The sequence below is a fragment of the Crotalus tigris genome, unplaced genomic scaffold, assembly GCF_016545835.1.
Source record: "Crotalus tigris isolate CLP2741 ecotype Arizona unplaced genomic scaffold, ASM1654583v1 scf7180000024339.11422700, whole genome shotgun sequence".
In the NCBI taxonomy this organism is placed as follows: Eukaryota; Metazoa; Chordata; class Lepidosauria; order Squamata; family Viperidae; genus Crotalus; species Crotalus tigris.
This window is the reverse complement of record NW_024100509.1, coordinates 1101642-1118580: the sequence shown is the minus strand read 5'-3', so window position 1 is coordinate 1118580 and position 16939 is coordinate 1101642. Positions and strand designations below refer to the sequence as shown.

The 16939-nt window shown below is 38.6% G+C and overlaps 1 protein-coding gene across 2 annotated transcripts in view; it reads right to left on the bottom strand.

Moving 5' to 3' along the window:
• The window catches only part of JADE1 (jade family PHD finger 1), a 62635-nt gene extending 48613 nt beyond the window's left edge, over positions 1-14022 (bottom strand). Inside the window, exons 1-2 of one of the 2 annotated variants that reach the window (XM_039325872.1) lie at positions 13747-14022; positions 4413-4490 (exon numbers count right to left, since the gene is read on the bottom strand). In XM_039325872.1, the coding sequence (XP_039181806.1) occupies positions 4413-4464 (52 nt within the window). In that variant the 5' untranslated portion in view covers positions 4465-4490; positions 13747-14022. The remainder of the gene's footprint in view (positions 1-4412; positions 4491-13746) is intronic. The other variant, XM_039325873.1, reaches the window with a different exon arrangement.
• Between the last annotated feature and the right edge of the window lie 2917 nt (positions 14023-16939).

Sequence of the window (16939 nt, the reverse complement as noted above, 5' to 3'; positions counted from 1 at the left end):
GATATAATTATAAAGACATCATTTTCTTTTCATACACTATTTATTTCCCAGTTAATTAAAAGTTCTAAATCTAGAGATTTGCTGAAAAAGGCAAAATTATAGACACTCATACTGGGGCTTTGTAACACTTGGACATATCAATACACTGTCCTCTACAAATAGCTGGAGTAGCTACAGAAACCAGAAAACACTGATGATATTGGAACTAAAAATAAAATATTTTTTCTCACAATCCAATGCCATAGGATGTATATTTGAAGAACCTATCAACCATGAATACAGGTAGTCCTTGGTTTACAACCACAATTAGGACCGGAATCTCAGTCATTGAGCAAAGCAGATGACATATAACTTCTTCACCCACCAAACATAATCCCAGCAATTTCGATTGTAATCTTTAAGAAATCTCCCAGTTATAAAGCAAAAGAGCTGTCTGCCAGAAGGTATCAGTTCTGCGTGGAGCTGAAATGGTCCTGGCAGGCAGCTCCTTGGAAGTGAAAAGAATGCCTGCCAGAGGCTTTCAGCTCTGCAAGGACCTGAAATTTTTCTCTGTAGGCAACCTCTTTGCACTCAAATGTTCCTACAACCTATTGAACGATATCCCCTTCCCTTTATGCACAGAGAAATCTTTCGTGGGACTGCAGGACTGAAGCTGAAATCTTCATGAATTCCTGCAACCTAACAAAGGATTTCAGCTCCTCTTCATCCTCTCTGCTCCCAAGTTTTCCTGCTGGCTTCTCTGTGACTTTCTGAGGAAGCTGACCAGAGAAGACTGCATCACGTGATTGTGTCGGCCATGGCAAATGATCAAAAATATGAACAGTTGTCCGGGAACAGCACAATGTTTTACAATGGCCAGAAGTGCTTTTCATCTATAAAACACCCTTTCTGAAGCTGTTAACTTTGAATAGTTGTTAAAAAAACAGTTGTACATCAAGAAGTATCTATAGTTTTCAGTGAACTGTTTAACAACTGCTTGCTGAAGGACAAGCTTTGATGTCTGACATAAGCAGCACCTACTTGAACAATTTGATTTTGATGAGATTACTACTACAGGTAGTCCTCGACTTACAATCATTTGTTTAGTGACCATTCAAAGTTACAACAGCACAGAAAAAAGTAACTTATGACTATTTTTCACATTGACGACCAATATAGCATCCCCATGGTCACATGATCAAAACCCAGACACTTAGCAATTGGCATGAATTTATGATGGTGCAGTGTCTCGTGGGTCATGTGGTCACCTTTTTGTGACCTTCTGACAAGCAAAGTCAATGGGGAAGCCAGATTCACTTAACAAGTTTGTTACTAACTTAACAACTGTAGTGATTCTTTTAACAACTGCTGATACAAAGAAAACTGCAGGGAAGAGAACTTGACACAACTGAAAGGAAGATAAAAAAGCAAGAATATAGTATTGTGTAGGGCAATCCCCCCCGACCTTTTGGCCACCAGGGACCGGTTCTGTGGAGAAAGGTTTTTCCGCGCACTGGAGGTTCGTGGTTTTGTGTGCTGCCTGCATCCCACAGATGGGGCTTTGCTTGTTTGTGCGGCCAAATTGCTGGCATGCTGTGGCCTGGTACCGGTCCACGGACTGGGGGTTGGGGACCCCTGGTGTAAGGTTTAAATCCTATATGGCTCTGAATGAAATTACTTCAGAACTATCTCCACCAACCAGAACTGACTAGAACCAACTTACAGAAGAAATTCCTAATAATCTCTTATTTCTGTGAGAAAGCAGATTCAGAAAACATTTTTTCCCTTGCAGGTTTATGAAATTAGGATTTAATTAGTTTGTTTTAAAGTTTATATTTAATGCGGATATTTTAGTAATTTTACATTTTTATATCAATTGTGAACATTTTAATTGTTGTAAGTTGCCACAAGTAGAAGGAAGGAAGGAAGGAAGGAAGGAAGGAAGGAAGGAAGGAAGGAAGGAAGGAAGGAAGGAAGGAAGGAAGGAAGGAAGGAAGGAAGGAAGATTATGGCAGATTCAACACTTCCAATAATGTTGAAATTAACTAAATATCTAAATATTTAGATGACTGGAAGTAACCTACATAAGTCCAAATACCGTAACTGGCTGCAAAGTCTATTAAAATGTGTTTCACTGCTGTTATTCTTCCTTGAAAGTACACTAAACAAACTTATCTTGAATTGTTTACCAATCACATAAGCAACAAAGTAACAAAAGAACTGAATTAGCTTCATGTTTCAGCTGTATATATCAGTACATAATATGATAATAAACTAAGATTCTACACACTTATGGTTTGTTATGGTTTATAACATTATGAGAACATAATTTTATATATTTATTATGTAGGCTGAAATACACAAGCTATCCTTTTATCTGAAATTCTTTTAATTCTGCCCACTTCAAACAGTGGGCAACATGGAAAGAAATGGTTGGTCCTTGAAGCCTAAGGGAAATGGAAGAATATACATTCTATATTATCTGTGGAACAGACTCAAAATAGATGATAAGAGCAAGCAAGTTGGAAACTAAATTTAAAATATAAATATGCTATTTTCTTGATCAACTTATAATTCTTCCCTATATTATATGTTAGTTGACTTTCTAACTATTAACTTAATAAACTGGAAAGCTAATTAATACATTATTATAGTTTGTATAATACCTGATATATAGCATTCTTTTGAACCTACTGCATATTTACTGATGTAAAATAATATTTTAGTTGCATATATTTGATTCATGTTATTTATCTTCAATATTAATTGGATCAACCTCAATAATTCTGATACTATATTCACATATACATAATGCATGCTCTGTCAAAAACATAAATACATAAACACACACACACATACCTAACAATGTATCACAAGGTAGAAAGCAATTTATAAAAAAAATATTAATTCATCTCACACACCATTATAAGTTAACTATTTTTTTCTCCATTACAAATATAATTTTATGTTCTGAATTCTAAGAAGACACTGTTTGTTCTTCAATGGTTCTACCAAGGCCAATTCCATTTGGTGTTCTGCTATTTAACACTTACATGAAATTTCTGGGTGATATCACCCATCAATACAGGATTAATTATCAATTAATTATCAATAGGCTAATGCTGCTCAGTTTTACATCTCTCCCCTGGCTTTTCCAGTGGCTGGACTTCAGGTCAACCCTGACAAGTCTGAATGGTTGTGGAGTTTTGCCCCCTCCCTTCCCCAGATCTAGTGATTTTTCATTGTTTGTCATAAATCAGGTTACAGTCCCTGTTAAGTCAGTGAGTAGCCTGGAGGTTTTCTTGGATTCGTGACTCCTTCTCATGGACAGATGGCAGCTGTGAACAGGTCAGCTTTTGCACAAATGCACTTGTCCATCTGTTTCACCCATTGCTGGACTGGAAGGCACTACTCACTGTGACCCTCATTTATCACCTCCTGGATGCTGTATTGCATATACTTTACATAAGGCTTGAGCATTCAAAATCACCTCTGGGGGTGCGAGACGATATTCCAGGGAGTGCGAAAACTTGGATTTTCAAAAGTATAGTGTATATTCATAATTCGTTGCCATTATTTCAAACTTTTGTAAGGGGTGCGAGAATATATCAGAAGCATTCTAGGGGTGCAAGGTATGGAAAAGGTTGGGAACCACTGTTCTATATTTTCTCATTCAAACAATTTGGGTATGTAAACTAAAAAACGCAAATTCTATTATTTTTTTCTGAATTTAGTTCTCAAGGAAGTTCCAGAACACTATGTATCTTGAAGGAATCTCTAGGCATGACTTCTCTGTAAGTGCCCCTTCTCTGTAAAATAACATTCCCTTGGAAATTCATCTCCAGCTGTAAAGACTGTAAAATTTTCCAATATTTTTGGCAAAAAAAATTGTAATTATTTTCCCTGTCAGTAAGTCTATTCTGGGCAAAACCACTTATTGTTCATAAATTCTTGCACTCAATGCTCTTAGGGAATCACTTGTAAATTGATATTTCACATATATTATTGATAATTGATAATGAAGCTTTAAATGAACACTTGTAGAATGAAAATCAAGAATCATGAAAATCTATAACTCTCAAATATTAGTGAACTATTGATGAAAAGAAAAAAATGCTGAAGAAAAATTATGAATTTACAGCTATGAGAATTGAAAAACTATTCCAACAGATAAGATTTTCCTAAACATTTGGAACCACAACAGTGTTTTTGTTTCAAACATTTACTGTATTATTGTAGTGTGTAATAAACTCTTACAATGCCTTACTGGGACATACCTTTTTAAAATTCCTTGATTTTAGCAACCTTTTAGCAAACACTACTCAGCTGATACAATGCAAAACACCTTTGTTATTTAAAGTATCATTTTACAAATTGTGTAAATAAGCTCATACTCCTGGTGTGATCCCAGTACAAAAAAAGGAAGCACTTACTGCCATTGTCATCAGAATCTTCACTGCTGCTGGGAAGTCGACCACGTTTCATGATCTTCCTGAGTAACAGCAGGCAGCCTGTGAAGCAATGCAACAAAAGTTAACCCACAGCAACAATCATCAGGTTTTGATAAAGAGCATTCCAAGAATAACTAATCAGAAATGAAAACAAAATTAAGCAGCACGACTATAAGCAATAAATATAAATAAAAAACTCTATTTGCATGAATTATCCAGGATGCCTACCCACCAACACAGAAATTTCAGGATAAATCACAAAAACCTCAAATCTTCAGGCCGATGTATATATTTTTAATGTCTTTAATAGTAGCCAAGTCAAAGGAATTGCAACAGAGCCTCCACAACCTTGCCTATATATGGCATCTAGATATAATGGGTAACATGATTCTTAAAACCTTTTATAGGTCTGAAACTTTAAGAACACAAGATTGATAATAAAAAGAAAACTCCATACAGGTAATCCTTGATCTGAATTGATTCCAGAATTAGTTGTAAATTGTTCCAATACTAAGTCGAGGCATAATGTGACTGGACCCATTTTTTTGTGGCAGTTATTAAGCCAACACCAAGTTATTAAGCAAATCCATTTTACCCAACAGGCTTTTTTTTTTTTTTGCTAAAAACTGAAAGTAAACCCTGGAAATCAGCAAAAAAATGTTGCACATCAGTCACATGACTGCAGGCTTTAAACAGTCATAAAGATGGTCTGGTTGCTTAGAACCCAAAAAGCGATAATGTTGTAACTTCAAATGTTCATTCTCTAGTGCAGGGGTGTTAAACTGCTGGCCTGCGGGCCGAATGCATCATAGCGAAACCGCGCACACCCCATTACTGGCAATGGCAAAAAAGTCATATGTCACAACACGTCACGTGACATTGCAAGTTTGACACCCCTGCTCTAGTGTATCTCCTTAGCCTGGTAGCCACTGTCGTGACAATTTGTTTTAAAGTCTCAATGGCTACAGATGGAGTCAGGCTCTTATATTTTTTCAGTAGCTGAGGCTTATCCCTAATCTTCACACCTTTCAGTAATTGCATCAGCTGGCTAACCTTTCTCTGAGTTGCCTTGTTTGTGTGTGTGTGTGTGAATGTACTGCTATTCCTCTTGATTCTGTAGCCAAGCATCTCCAGGATTACAGCAGCTGTAGTGTATATCAGTTCACTGGTCTGAGTTATCATGGTAATAGGGATTGTTGTGAGGGTTGTGTTGACATCTTCTAGCATATTATCTGATGGTATTTCTCTGCTGAGCCTTGGTAATCAGTCTCAAGGGTTGATTGTAGCTAGTTTACCCATGACCTTATGCCTCATCTCAGCAGCTGTGCTTTGGAATGGAGAGGGTGATGGTGACATTCCAGCTTCAGATATTGGCTGCACATCCAGTTGTTCTTCCGGGTATTCTTGATTATGAGATATGTTTAGTTGATCTACCTCCTCCAATAGAGCAAATGCTATATATATATAGATCTCATGACTTAATTAGATACTTTATGCTATTTTAATAGTTTTCCTGGAGACGTCCACTAGCCCATAGACTGCTAAATTTAAAAATTACGTTGCTACATAACTTGACCTGCAGATCTTTATATACTTAAAAAAGAATTACTTATGAAGAGTCACCTAAGCTGTATGACTATGGCAGTCTCTCTACAGTGCTATACAGTTATGAGTTTCTGAAATAATTTCTTCAATTGAGTTGTGCAGCCATGATGACCGATATTAAGTTTTCAGTTAATTATATAACTGTCTTTCAAATCTGGGAATTCTAGCTACAATCACAAAGTGATACTTTGAACAGTATGCTGAGCACCATTAACTGCTTCTGTGGAATAAACAAAATGATGCTTGTATTTTTCTTAATTTAAAAATCAAAATAATCATGGCCTAAGAGTAAGTTACTAAGATATTTTAGCCCAAGGTAGAATCAATAAGGATTCTGCAAAGTTGATGTAATATTTTGGTGCACCAATAAATAATGTACCTAAGAATATGCCAATAAAGGAGACTATTTGGAGCTCAGGGTTAAAACACTGATGCATATGTGAGTTTCAGTTTATTACTGAAAACCATGTATGGGTCAAGACAGAAAAATAATTCAAAATAATTCAAATTCCTAAACTCTTTAATAAGATTTCAGTTATCTTACTCTTCAACATGACCCTCACAATTGCTAAATAAAATAGTAGTGGGGGGATATCAAGTTCTAAAATATAAGAAACATAGAGGAGTATTCATTTCATTCAATAATCACAATAAAAGTAGCCTTTAAATGTGGGTTGGCACTATCATTTTGAAACAATAAACTTGAAAATACCATCAATATTGAGTTGTTAACCTTTACAGATTTATCATTATTTTGTCTCTTTATTACAAGAGCAGAAAGCAAAATCAAAAAATAGTGCAGAAAGTATGTCTGCATTCTCATATTGAATCTTGGTATCTTTATGATAGAATCTATGACAGCATGCATGGGAAAGCACTCAATTTGAGATTACTTACTGTCATACAGAATACAGCAATAGAATAGATGGCTTAATGTAGAATGGCATTCTATGTAATTACAAAATTTTTGCTGAAGTCCAGAACTGATTTGGCTTAAGGGGACTCAACTGTGTCTTGAAACTTATGAATTCCCCCAGAAGAACAAGTGTTGTTTCTACAACATGAAAATCTGTCTCATCTCATGTATCTGCGGGACCACCTTTCCCTAAGGACATCTACCTGTTCTATTAGGTTAATTAAGGTGGGCATACTCCTAGTCCCTTCTCTTAAACACTGCCATCTAATAGGAACTAGGATATATGCCTTTTCCATGGCAGCTCCTGCCCTATGAAATACTCTTTCCCCTGAGGTTATACACGTTTAAAGTAAATAAATAAATGTCTCATGTTATATTTCAAAAAGTTCTCAATTTATTTATTTATATAAGGCTTTCTCCTTGGCCATTTTGATGAATTCATTCCATAGTTATCTTGAATTGGTTTCCATCATATAACAATCTTATAATCTGATAAAAGAGGGAAACTGATATCAGTAGCATGCTAGAGACCTTGATTTCTATGTCATAGCTGCTCCTCCTTCTCCAAAACAGGTCAATTTAAGCATTCAAATTTATGATCACATACACTATTCTTTAATCTAAGAATATGCCAACTGAGAAACCAGGGCCATGTATGCTCACACAATCCTTAGATGTTGCCTGAAAATTGCTAAAATATTTTGTAATGGAAAATGGAAGGGATTGACACATGGGAAATAATAATTTTAATACTGCAATGAATTATAAATATAAAATTATATTAAACCTATTCTGTATTTTGTAATGAAGCTCTTAGAATGACATTCAGAGACCAAGTATGGCACTTGCCCCTGAAGTTATATACCTCTGCCTCAGATTGTAATAACATCACTAAATTAAAAAACTGCAAATGGTTGACTATCAACTTCCCAATACAAAAGAATACTGCAGAAAATATTTACCTTAGCCATTTAAAAATAAATCCATTAAAACGAAGAAGTCTAAATGTATTTGCTACTGGAAGACAACACCATTTTTTCCCTCCCATTTTCCACCCTGTGAATAAGTTCCAGTGAGAGTTCAGAATTGGAATTGCCCAAACCAAATTAATAGCATTGTTCTTTGCTACTGAATTAACAGTGTATTCACCGACAGTAAGGCTTAGTTCTAACTGTTCATTAGGTAATATAAAACTAACACACAAAATAAATCAAATATATTTTTATTTCCCAAGGATATTAATACACGAAAGTGCCAGTATATATCATCAAGAGTGTGATAGATTGATCAACAGCATATGGGGAAAATGTAGCTTGAAAATGACTACAATTATTTTTTAATGGATGAAGAGAAACATTATATATGGACATTAAATGTGTATCCCTAGGTCAAAGCTTTTATAACTTGTATTTCCTCCTACAGTAATTTTAATGACTTCCATAAACCTCTGGATAAAAAGAATTTATACTTCTAGTTCTGACAAATCATTAACTAGAAGCAGTGTTAAAACAAACTCTAAAATAAACTGCATAAAACCACTACAGGAACAGCTCAAGAATGCAAGAAGAGTCTTCTCCTGCAAAGCATACTAATATTAAAGTAATATGAGCTGAGCCAAGTACTCAATTTCAAAAATTTTAATAGTCAGAACTGCACTTCCTGGTTGGGACTTAACATAAACAAAATAACTTAAGAACACAAAATAATAAATCTCCACATAAGTTCTCAATGGATTTCAGGAAATATTTTACATAATCTTTTGGCACTACAAAATATTAATATGTCAAAGAAATGTTTTTCTGTCTATTGATTACAGTGATCACAAAAGAATGTACTGATTTCTTTGATTTAACCAACTATCAGTGATTTTGGCAGAAGTAAACTTGTGGACTTCAACTCCCAGAATTCCTCAGCCAGGCATGCTGGCTGAGAAATTCTGGGAGTTGAAGTCCAGGAGTCATAAAAGGACCAAGTTTGGAGATCCCTGGTCTAAATTAATCTAATTCTTTCCCATCAGATGATGATTAATGGTATGAATACATTTCAACAATAAAATCCCATGCCACAATCACATGTACTAACAGCATTGGTTTTGCTATACAATACCAAATGAAAGAAGCAGGAAGAAAACGCTTTTGTGATTTTAGTTTAAGCACCTATGTTAATATCAGTAGAATTAGACTGAAAATTGCAGATTATAGAAGTCTGTTTTGAAAATCTACATCACTTGTTACATAGCATACCTTAAGAGTAGGCATGTCAAACTGCCGGCCCATGGGCCGGAATGCGTCACACCAAAACAGCGCCCAGCCCATTGTCGGCAATGGGGGGAAAGTCGCGATATGTCATGCGACATCACAAGTTTGACATGCCTGTTTTAGAGTGAAAGTTTCTCACAAGTGCATATTTTAGAACAAGAGCTTCAAATCCCTGGTGCTGGTCCACCACTCATTGGGAACTGAGCCGCACAAGCAATGGGCGAGCACGCAAAGCTTTATTTGCGCAAATGGCGCATGCACGAAACCATCCCCTTACCTCCACGACCACCGCTGATCTGCAGAGCAAGAAAGGATGAGGACCACTCTTTTAGAATACAGAACTACTAATAGAGAACAGACATACAAGTCTGGATAATCAGCATAACAAGGTGCAAATACAGACTTTTTCCAGATCAGCTGAGCCAAACTGTAGCAATGATAATTTAACTTTAGCAAGTCTGAGTCCAGGTTGCGCTTATGGCATCCATTAAGAGCAATGGAAATCTATTTCATTCTAAGCTGTATTTATGATTATGTATCACAATGGTGTACAGTTAGTCCTTGACTTATGACATTTGAGGCCAAAATTTGTATTGATAAGTGAGACATTTGTTAAGTGAGTTTTACCCCATTTTATGATCTTCTTTGCCACAGTTAAGTGAATCACTGCAGTTAAGTTAATAACAGTTAAGTGAATCTAGCTTCCTCATTGACTTTCTCTGTCAGAAGGTCACAAAAGGTGATTACATGGGCCCAGGTCACTGCAACTGTCATAAATATAAATCAGTTACCACGTGGCTGAATTTTGATCACATAACTATGACAACGTTGCAACAGTCATAAGTATGAAATATAGTCATAAGTCACTCTTTTCAGTGTCATTGTAACGTCAAATGGCCACTAAACGAACTGCTATAAGTCAAGGCCCACCTGTACTTAGTATCCTATAAAAAAATCCAAAAGTTTAAAAGCCAAGCTGCTATTCTGTTATTTCGTTAATAATGTGAATATTTCAAGACATACATTCTGAAGATACAAAATCAATATCACAATCTAATTTGTAATATCTCTATGAAATAATTAGAAGTTGCACATTCACTATTTTAAAAGCAAAAAGAATTTAACTTTACCTATATGAGTTACCAGTGTCATCCAAGATAAGTAAAAATTGAATATCCACCTAAAGTGACTTTTTTGTACTCTGCTGTAAATATAACTTAAATCCTTTCTTTTTGAAAAATTAAGTACCCACAAGAATTAGTTTGTTAACACACTCCACTGCTTTGAGCTTCTTGGGAGTGGGACAAAGATTCCAAGAAAGCCCACAAATATATTTGTCTTCAAAGTATGGATTCTGTTTGGCATTGATTTAACAGGAGGATTCTTAATTGAGAGATGAAAGGAATGACTTTTCAAACTGGATCTTAGCTTGCCAATGACATTTCTAGATGCAGAATCTTAGAAGACCAGTCACAGAATTCATTCTAACACTCTCATCTTCAGCATCCGAATCAGGAGACTACAGCAAATAAAAAGCTACACCAGTCCTGTAACCAGCTCACCAATTTTTCCAATTCCACAGGCTCTTGAACGACCTTTTCAATCTCATCACTCGGTGAACGCAATAACACCCTACCCACCAACGCCAAGACTAAAATGAATAGTGCAGGAAGAATAAGCCTTCTTTCCAGAGAAAGGTCTGCGAAACGAGTTTGGGGGCGGAAGGAGGCTGACTAGCCAAACGCCAGCAACATCACCGTTACAAGTCTCTGCATTTGAAACTGATCAAGGCCCCGCGGCGCATCCTCCAGTCTCTCTTCTTCCGCTCCGCCCTCTTCCCCAGCTGCACCAATCCGCACAGCCCCGGTTGCAAATCAAACTTGGTGCTCCCGGCGGAGCTTCGCTTCCCAAATCCACCGCTGCTCGCGCAAAGCTGTAGCGCAGCCCTCCCTCCTCCTTGATCTCCATGTTGTAACGTCTGGGGAAGGAGGGAGGGGAGGGGAGGGTTCGTGGACTGAGCGGCAGGAGCAGCCAGTATCTCCGAGGCCCTGCTCCTGTTCCCACCCGCTGTCCGCCCGTCTCTCTCCTCCCACTCGACACTTCTGGAAACTGTATCACCCCGTCAGAGGAAATCATCCAGCAAGCAGTTGCAAACGAATCAACGCCCTCTAGTCCCCGCTCGCTAGAGAGAAGCGATTGGGGGGGGGGGGAGAAGCACGTTAAGATACAAACCCCATAATAAAGGATGGTTAAAAGGGGCTAGGAACGGAATTGCTTCTACAGCATCTTGCAAAGATCGAAGATAGAAAGTGATAAGACCAAAGGTGATGGGCGTGCAGAAAGGCCCGGGGGGCTTTGTCTAATTTCGACAAAAACGCTTATGCGTGTTCTTCCTCCCACCCACATCGCTCCTCCTGGAGGCGGGAGGAGCCGACCATGGCCCGTTCGGTGGCAAAGTAGCTATTTGAACACACCATCGCCTACATCCATTTTCTTTGCCTTGATGGGGAGAGGGGAAACGTGTTTCCACATCCCTCCAACTGAGCTTGAGTTCCGCCCGTCCTATCCACCGTTCTTTCATTGACCTATTTTATCTCCGTTAATAAGTAACGCCGCAAATCGGAGATTTCTTAGCTCAGATCAGTCCGCTTGGGTACACCTTTTGACGTTTCTAATATGAAGCACTGCATTATCATCATGCTACCCCTGTACGATTTCCCAAGTGGGGCGGGGAAAAAGGTTGTCCACCGGTATTCGACGTTACCTCTGAAAAGCCCCACGGTAGTGTTTCACGACTCTACTTGAGAAACAACTGGCAGCTCCGCGACTAATTCAGAGGGATTTGAGAACAAATTCTAACCCTCGGGATGAAGAGTGGTTTGAAAAGTTTGTACCCCCCACTTGCGAGTGTTTGTGGCTGCACAGCAACGGCGCAGGTATTTCAGTGCCCCCCCTTCGGTAAAATGGGAGGAGTACAATTGCTCAGAAAGAATGGAGAAGTTCAGGTTTTTTGCTGACGCCGCGCACCTGCCTGTTGACCCGCCGGCCGGCTAATCTGCCAACCACCCAAGATTCCTTGCCTTCGAGCGCAGCCTAGCGAAGAAACCCCGCCTTCTTACGAGGGCGGAGGGGCGAATGACTGTAGCAAATGAGACTCTTCTGAAGAGGTTAGAATCCCAGGCAATATTCCACGTTTTGTCCTCTCCCTGCGTTAATCATCTACGCCAGCAGCAGCAGCAGCAAGAGCGTCGAGCCTCGACAATCTGCTGCCACCCAGCAGAATAGCGGTTGAATAACACGCTCCGTTGCTAAAATACACCGCACACCCCTTGTTTTCATACCGTCCATATGCTCACACTTCCTTAACACGTGCACTTTCGGGGTCTTCCCACTTGCAGCCCAACCGGCGCGGGAAAAGCATTTCGGGCTTCTGGTGTGAGCATCAGGCTGATGTGCTTTTTTTAAGACTCAAGGTGCCCATTTAACTAAAAATCCCCTAAGATGCTCGTCTCCAGAAATACAGTACTTGAACTGCATTAAGTTCATTACCATATGTGTGTGTGTGTGTGTGTGTGTGTATGTGTGTATTATTTGACCAATATCTGTACCACCGCTTCTAAATACATTTGGAGCCAAATTTGATCTATTAAGAAAAGGAGCATTTGTCAGTAAAAGGTGTTTATCATCTTTTCCCCTCTGTATCCTGCTTGCCCTTGGATTAATGCAACGGATATTCCGAACATGTGGGTGACACGGCGACAGATTCTGGTTCTGGCCACCCCTCCCCGTTTTTTAAAGCTGTCTTAAAAGGACCTGAGCTCTGCCATTGCCATCTGTCTTTCAAGTTGTTAAAACGCGCTTCACTTTTCCGTTACGGCTGATCTATCTCATTCAGCGTGGATGCATTTTAGGGTGGCCCGTCCTTACCCACAAAGAAAACTGTAGCAAAAGTCTCTGGATCAATTACAAATTAACCCATAAGTCTGGAAGGAAGAGCCCAACAATATTGTCATTGTTATTATTATTGATCACTCTAAAACCCGATTCATTCATCTGGCTCATCCTACTTAGCTTCTGGTTTGCCAAAATCTAAGTCTGCAACGACAGAAAATACAGCCAGTTCTTACCTCCCCTTCCCTTCCCCCCCCCCCAATTCGGATGTTCTCCAACGTTCCAAAATAATCGGATTTTTCCTTTCCTCCTCCCTTGCCCCCACCCCCTTCCTCCCCAGCAATGTACAAGTTGCTTATGGGATAGCGAAGCTGCAACTCAACTGCCTCCTCTTTTTGCTCCCTATCAAGAAGCAAATCTTTTGGCGCCATATTAATGACGTACTATATTATTTCCACTAGGCAGCGACCTTCGGCATTAAATTGCTCTCTAGCTGCTTCTGGAGAACTCCAAAGCTAAGCGACCAAAAAAAAAAAAAAAAAAAAAAACCCACCACCACCACACATCAAATATGGCTGTGCAAGGCAGCTCCTTCTGCGGCGACGGGCGGAAAGGCGAACGTAAGGAATTGCCTGGCCACAGTTACCTGCTGCTGTTGCCGCCGAGATGGTTGCCAGTCAGGTTGGAGTTTCTCTGCGCGAAGGGCTCCGTGCTGCCTCATGAGTTCAGACAAGCATTGGAGAATGGGAGCAGATTGTGTCTCTCTTCACACTCGCACACGCACATACACACACGCACACTCACACCGAAGGGAAACGAGAGAGAGAGAGAGAGAGAGAGAGAGAGAGACTCTCACTCTGACTGACGTTTTTACTTGTTATGGAGGAAGGACTCTGTGAATCAAACTCATTTCTGGGTCACTGCTGCCACAGGGGGGAGCTACTTTAATCCCCTGCCAAAACTAGAGGGAGGGGTGGAGAAGAGAGACAGAAATAGGGTGGGGAGGAGGAGTGGAGGCAAGAAAAAGAGAGAGAGCGGGAGGGAGGGACTGGGAAACCATTGCACTTGGAAACTGTCTGCTTTTAACCCTTTGCAGCCCAACAAGCTGAAGATGTCATACTCCATTAACACAAACAGGTACTATCTCTTCTGGAGTTTTGCATCTAGGGACCTGCCTTTTGGGGAAAGAGAATTTATAGCGGAACGAATTAAGGAAGAAGTTAAAATTTGCACATCCCAATATTGCCAGCTGTTTTAAAAGGAAGAAAAAGGTTCTCTGGCTGACACATGGGAAGGCTACTTTCTTTAAAAGGACACACCATTTGCCTCGCATAAAAAAAAATAGGATATTATTTTAGAGAATAAAAACACAAAAGTAGCCAGGGAGACATATGCAGACATACAATGTTCTATTTGGGATCTTCTTTGGATGTTTTAAATTGTTTGGGCGAGTGTCAGTTCATGTGCCAGAAAAAGCAGTTTTGAACTAGGTGACAGGCATCCATAAATCAACTTCCTTCCCCCAAAGTTATTTTATTATTGTTGATATGTGTGCTTCGATTTTTTTCATTTTTTAAAGTATATAGTAAGTCTCTTATTTTATTTTGGCACTGCCAACTCCAGAGTAACAATAGATTACCCATTACAACAGTCTTGTCTAATGGGACATTTTGCAGATTCTGTTCCCATTTACCTGACTCATAACCATTAGACTGATCTCCATTAATATGAAGAAAAAACTAGAATGGAGCGATACAAGGTAATGAAACTCCTTACGAGTTAAAATCTGGGTCTTAACGAGACCCCTCCTAGAATAGCGGTCCCCAAACTTTTTGGCACCAGGGACCGATTTGGTGGAAGACAATTTTTCCATGGACCAGAGATCCCACTCATGCACACTTTACAGTAGGGTTTGCTTGCTCACTGCTCACCTTTAGCTATATGGCCTGGTTCCTAGCAGGCCACGAATCGGTGATAGTCCATGGTCCAGGGGTTGAGGACCAGTGGTGGGATTCAGCTGGTTCGCACCACTTCGGCAGAACTGGTAGCTAATTTTTTGTTGCCCAGGCCCAGAATGGACTTCCGGAAGCAGCATCTACACAAAAAACCGATTGTTCACATATTTGAATCCCACCTCTGTTGAGGACCCCTGTCCTAGAAGACACACCTACAAAGATACATAAAAGCCCTTTTCATGCCCATATACTAATCAAGCTTTAGAATCACACTTACACTGCAGACATGGAACCTTTGTTTCATTCATTTCCTCTAGGACACAGGTGTCAAATTTGCCACAACCCGTGACGTGTTGCAACGTATCGCGGCTTTTTTTGCATTGCCGGAGCTGGGGTGGGCACGGCCTCCATATGATGCAACCGGCCTGCGGGCCAGCAGTTTGACACCCCTGCTCTAGGAGATCCATATAGAAAGATTTCTCCAAAGACCGTAGTAAGATTCAGAAAATTCATCGAATAGTTTAAATTTATGCTATAACTAAAGGAACATTGCGCATGTCAGGAGTTGTCTTAATTTCCCACTATCTCAAAATTTTTAAAAAGTTGTAAAGATTCACTTCTATCACCAGATTTTAAACTCAGTTTGATAATATTAATAGTATTTTGATAGTAATTGTACATTAATTTATATTTTAACTTACTGGATTCTGGATTCCGTTCCATCTGACTTGATAGGAAAAAGTAAAAAAAAAATCCTATGAAATAAGAAAATTTATTGTGTGAGAAAAAATAAAAATAAAAATCCATCTGCTAGCACTTGTTAACTAGATGTTTCAGGAGAGTCATACCCAGAGAATAAAGGCAATAGTTTTCTCCTTCCATTGCTGCTCCTTCCAAAACAAATAAGATGAAAATTATATCAAACACTTCAATCTCTTTGGATATCTGTTCTAGCTCAGTATTATAAGAATAGTTTTGTTTTGTACCTTATATTCAGACTAAGCAAATTTTGCATTATACAATTTTCCTGGCTAATTGCCTATACAACTGCAGTGCATCATGCACACAATGTTATACTTCACTGTAAACAAATTTGTCATTTAACCATTTAGCAAATCATGGCAGAATGTGCTAGAATTTTTGCATACCTATCCTGCCAATTTCAATTTCCATGTATACTTTGAGCATGCACACAGGAATTTTGTACATCTGGATGCATATTCTTAAATAAAAAGAATTCAAGAATTTCAGTGTTGAATCCTATCATGTCAGTATTCTTAAGTTTTTAAACAAGGCATTATCTTGCAACAAGGCATTTTATTACAATATGCATTAAGTTAGTTGTGACAAATTCACGATGTTCCTAGACAACGACTTGGATGTTATCTGCCAGATTGGCACAGTAGACTTTTACACATCTCTTTGGTGTGTAATCAGAATCAGATTACCCTCTTCAGTATTATTAGACAAGAAATTGACCATTCTGTTCTCAAAGATAAAAGGGAAGGGAAGATGAAGTATTTTAAAATTCCACAATTGAAGAATTCACTTTTTTAAAAAAAATAAGTTGTGCACATTGATGTACAAAATATTTTTATGATGTTTGAAAATACATGAATTGAGTGAGGAGAGGATTTGCAAGAATGAAGGATGATAAAATATCTACATAATCAAAAATGGATACTTATGCTTTAATTATGATTCTCTAAATAGTTCCTTTAAAAAAAACAAAATAAAATACGGGCTAATGACTGAAAATGATATAATTGTCAGGATGCCCATAAAGTTACTGTGATGTACCAAGCATATGCATAATATATATTCATCTGGCTATGAAGTTACCATAATGAACTGGGAATAGTGCACATTAAAAGGACCATTTGA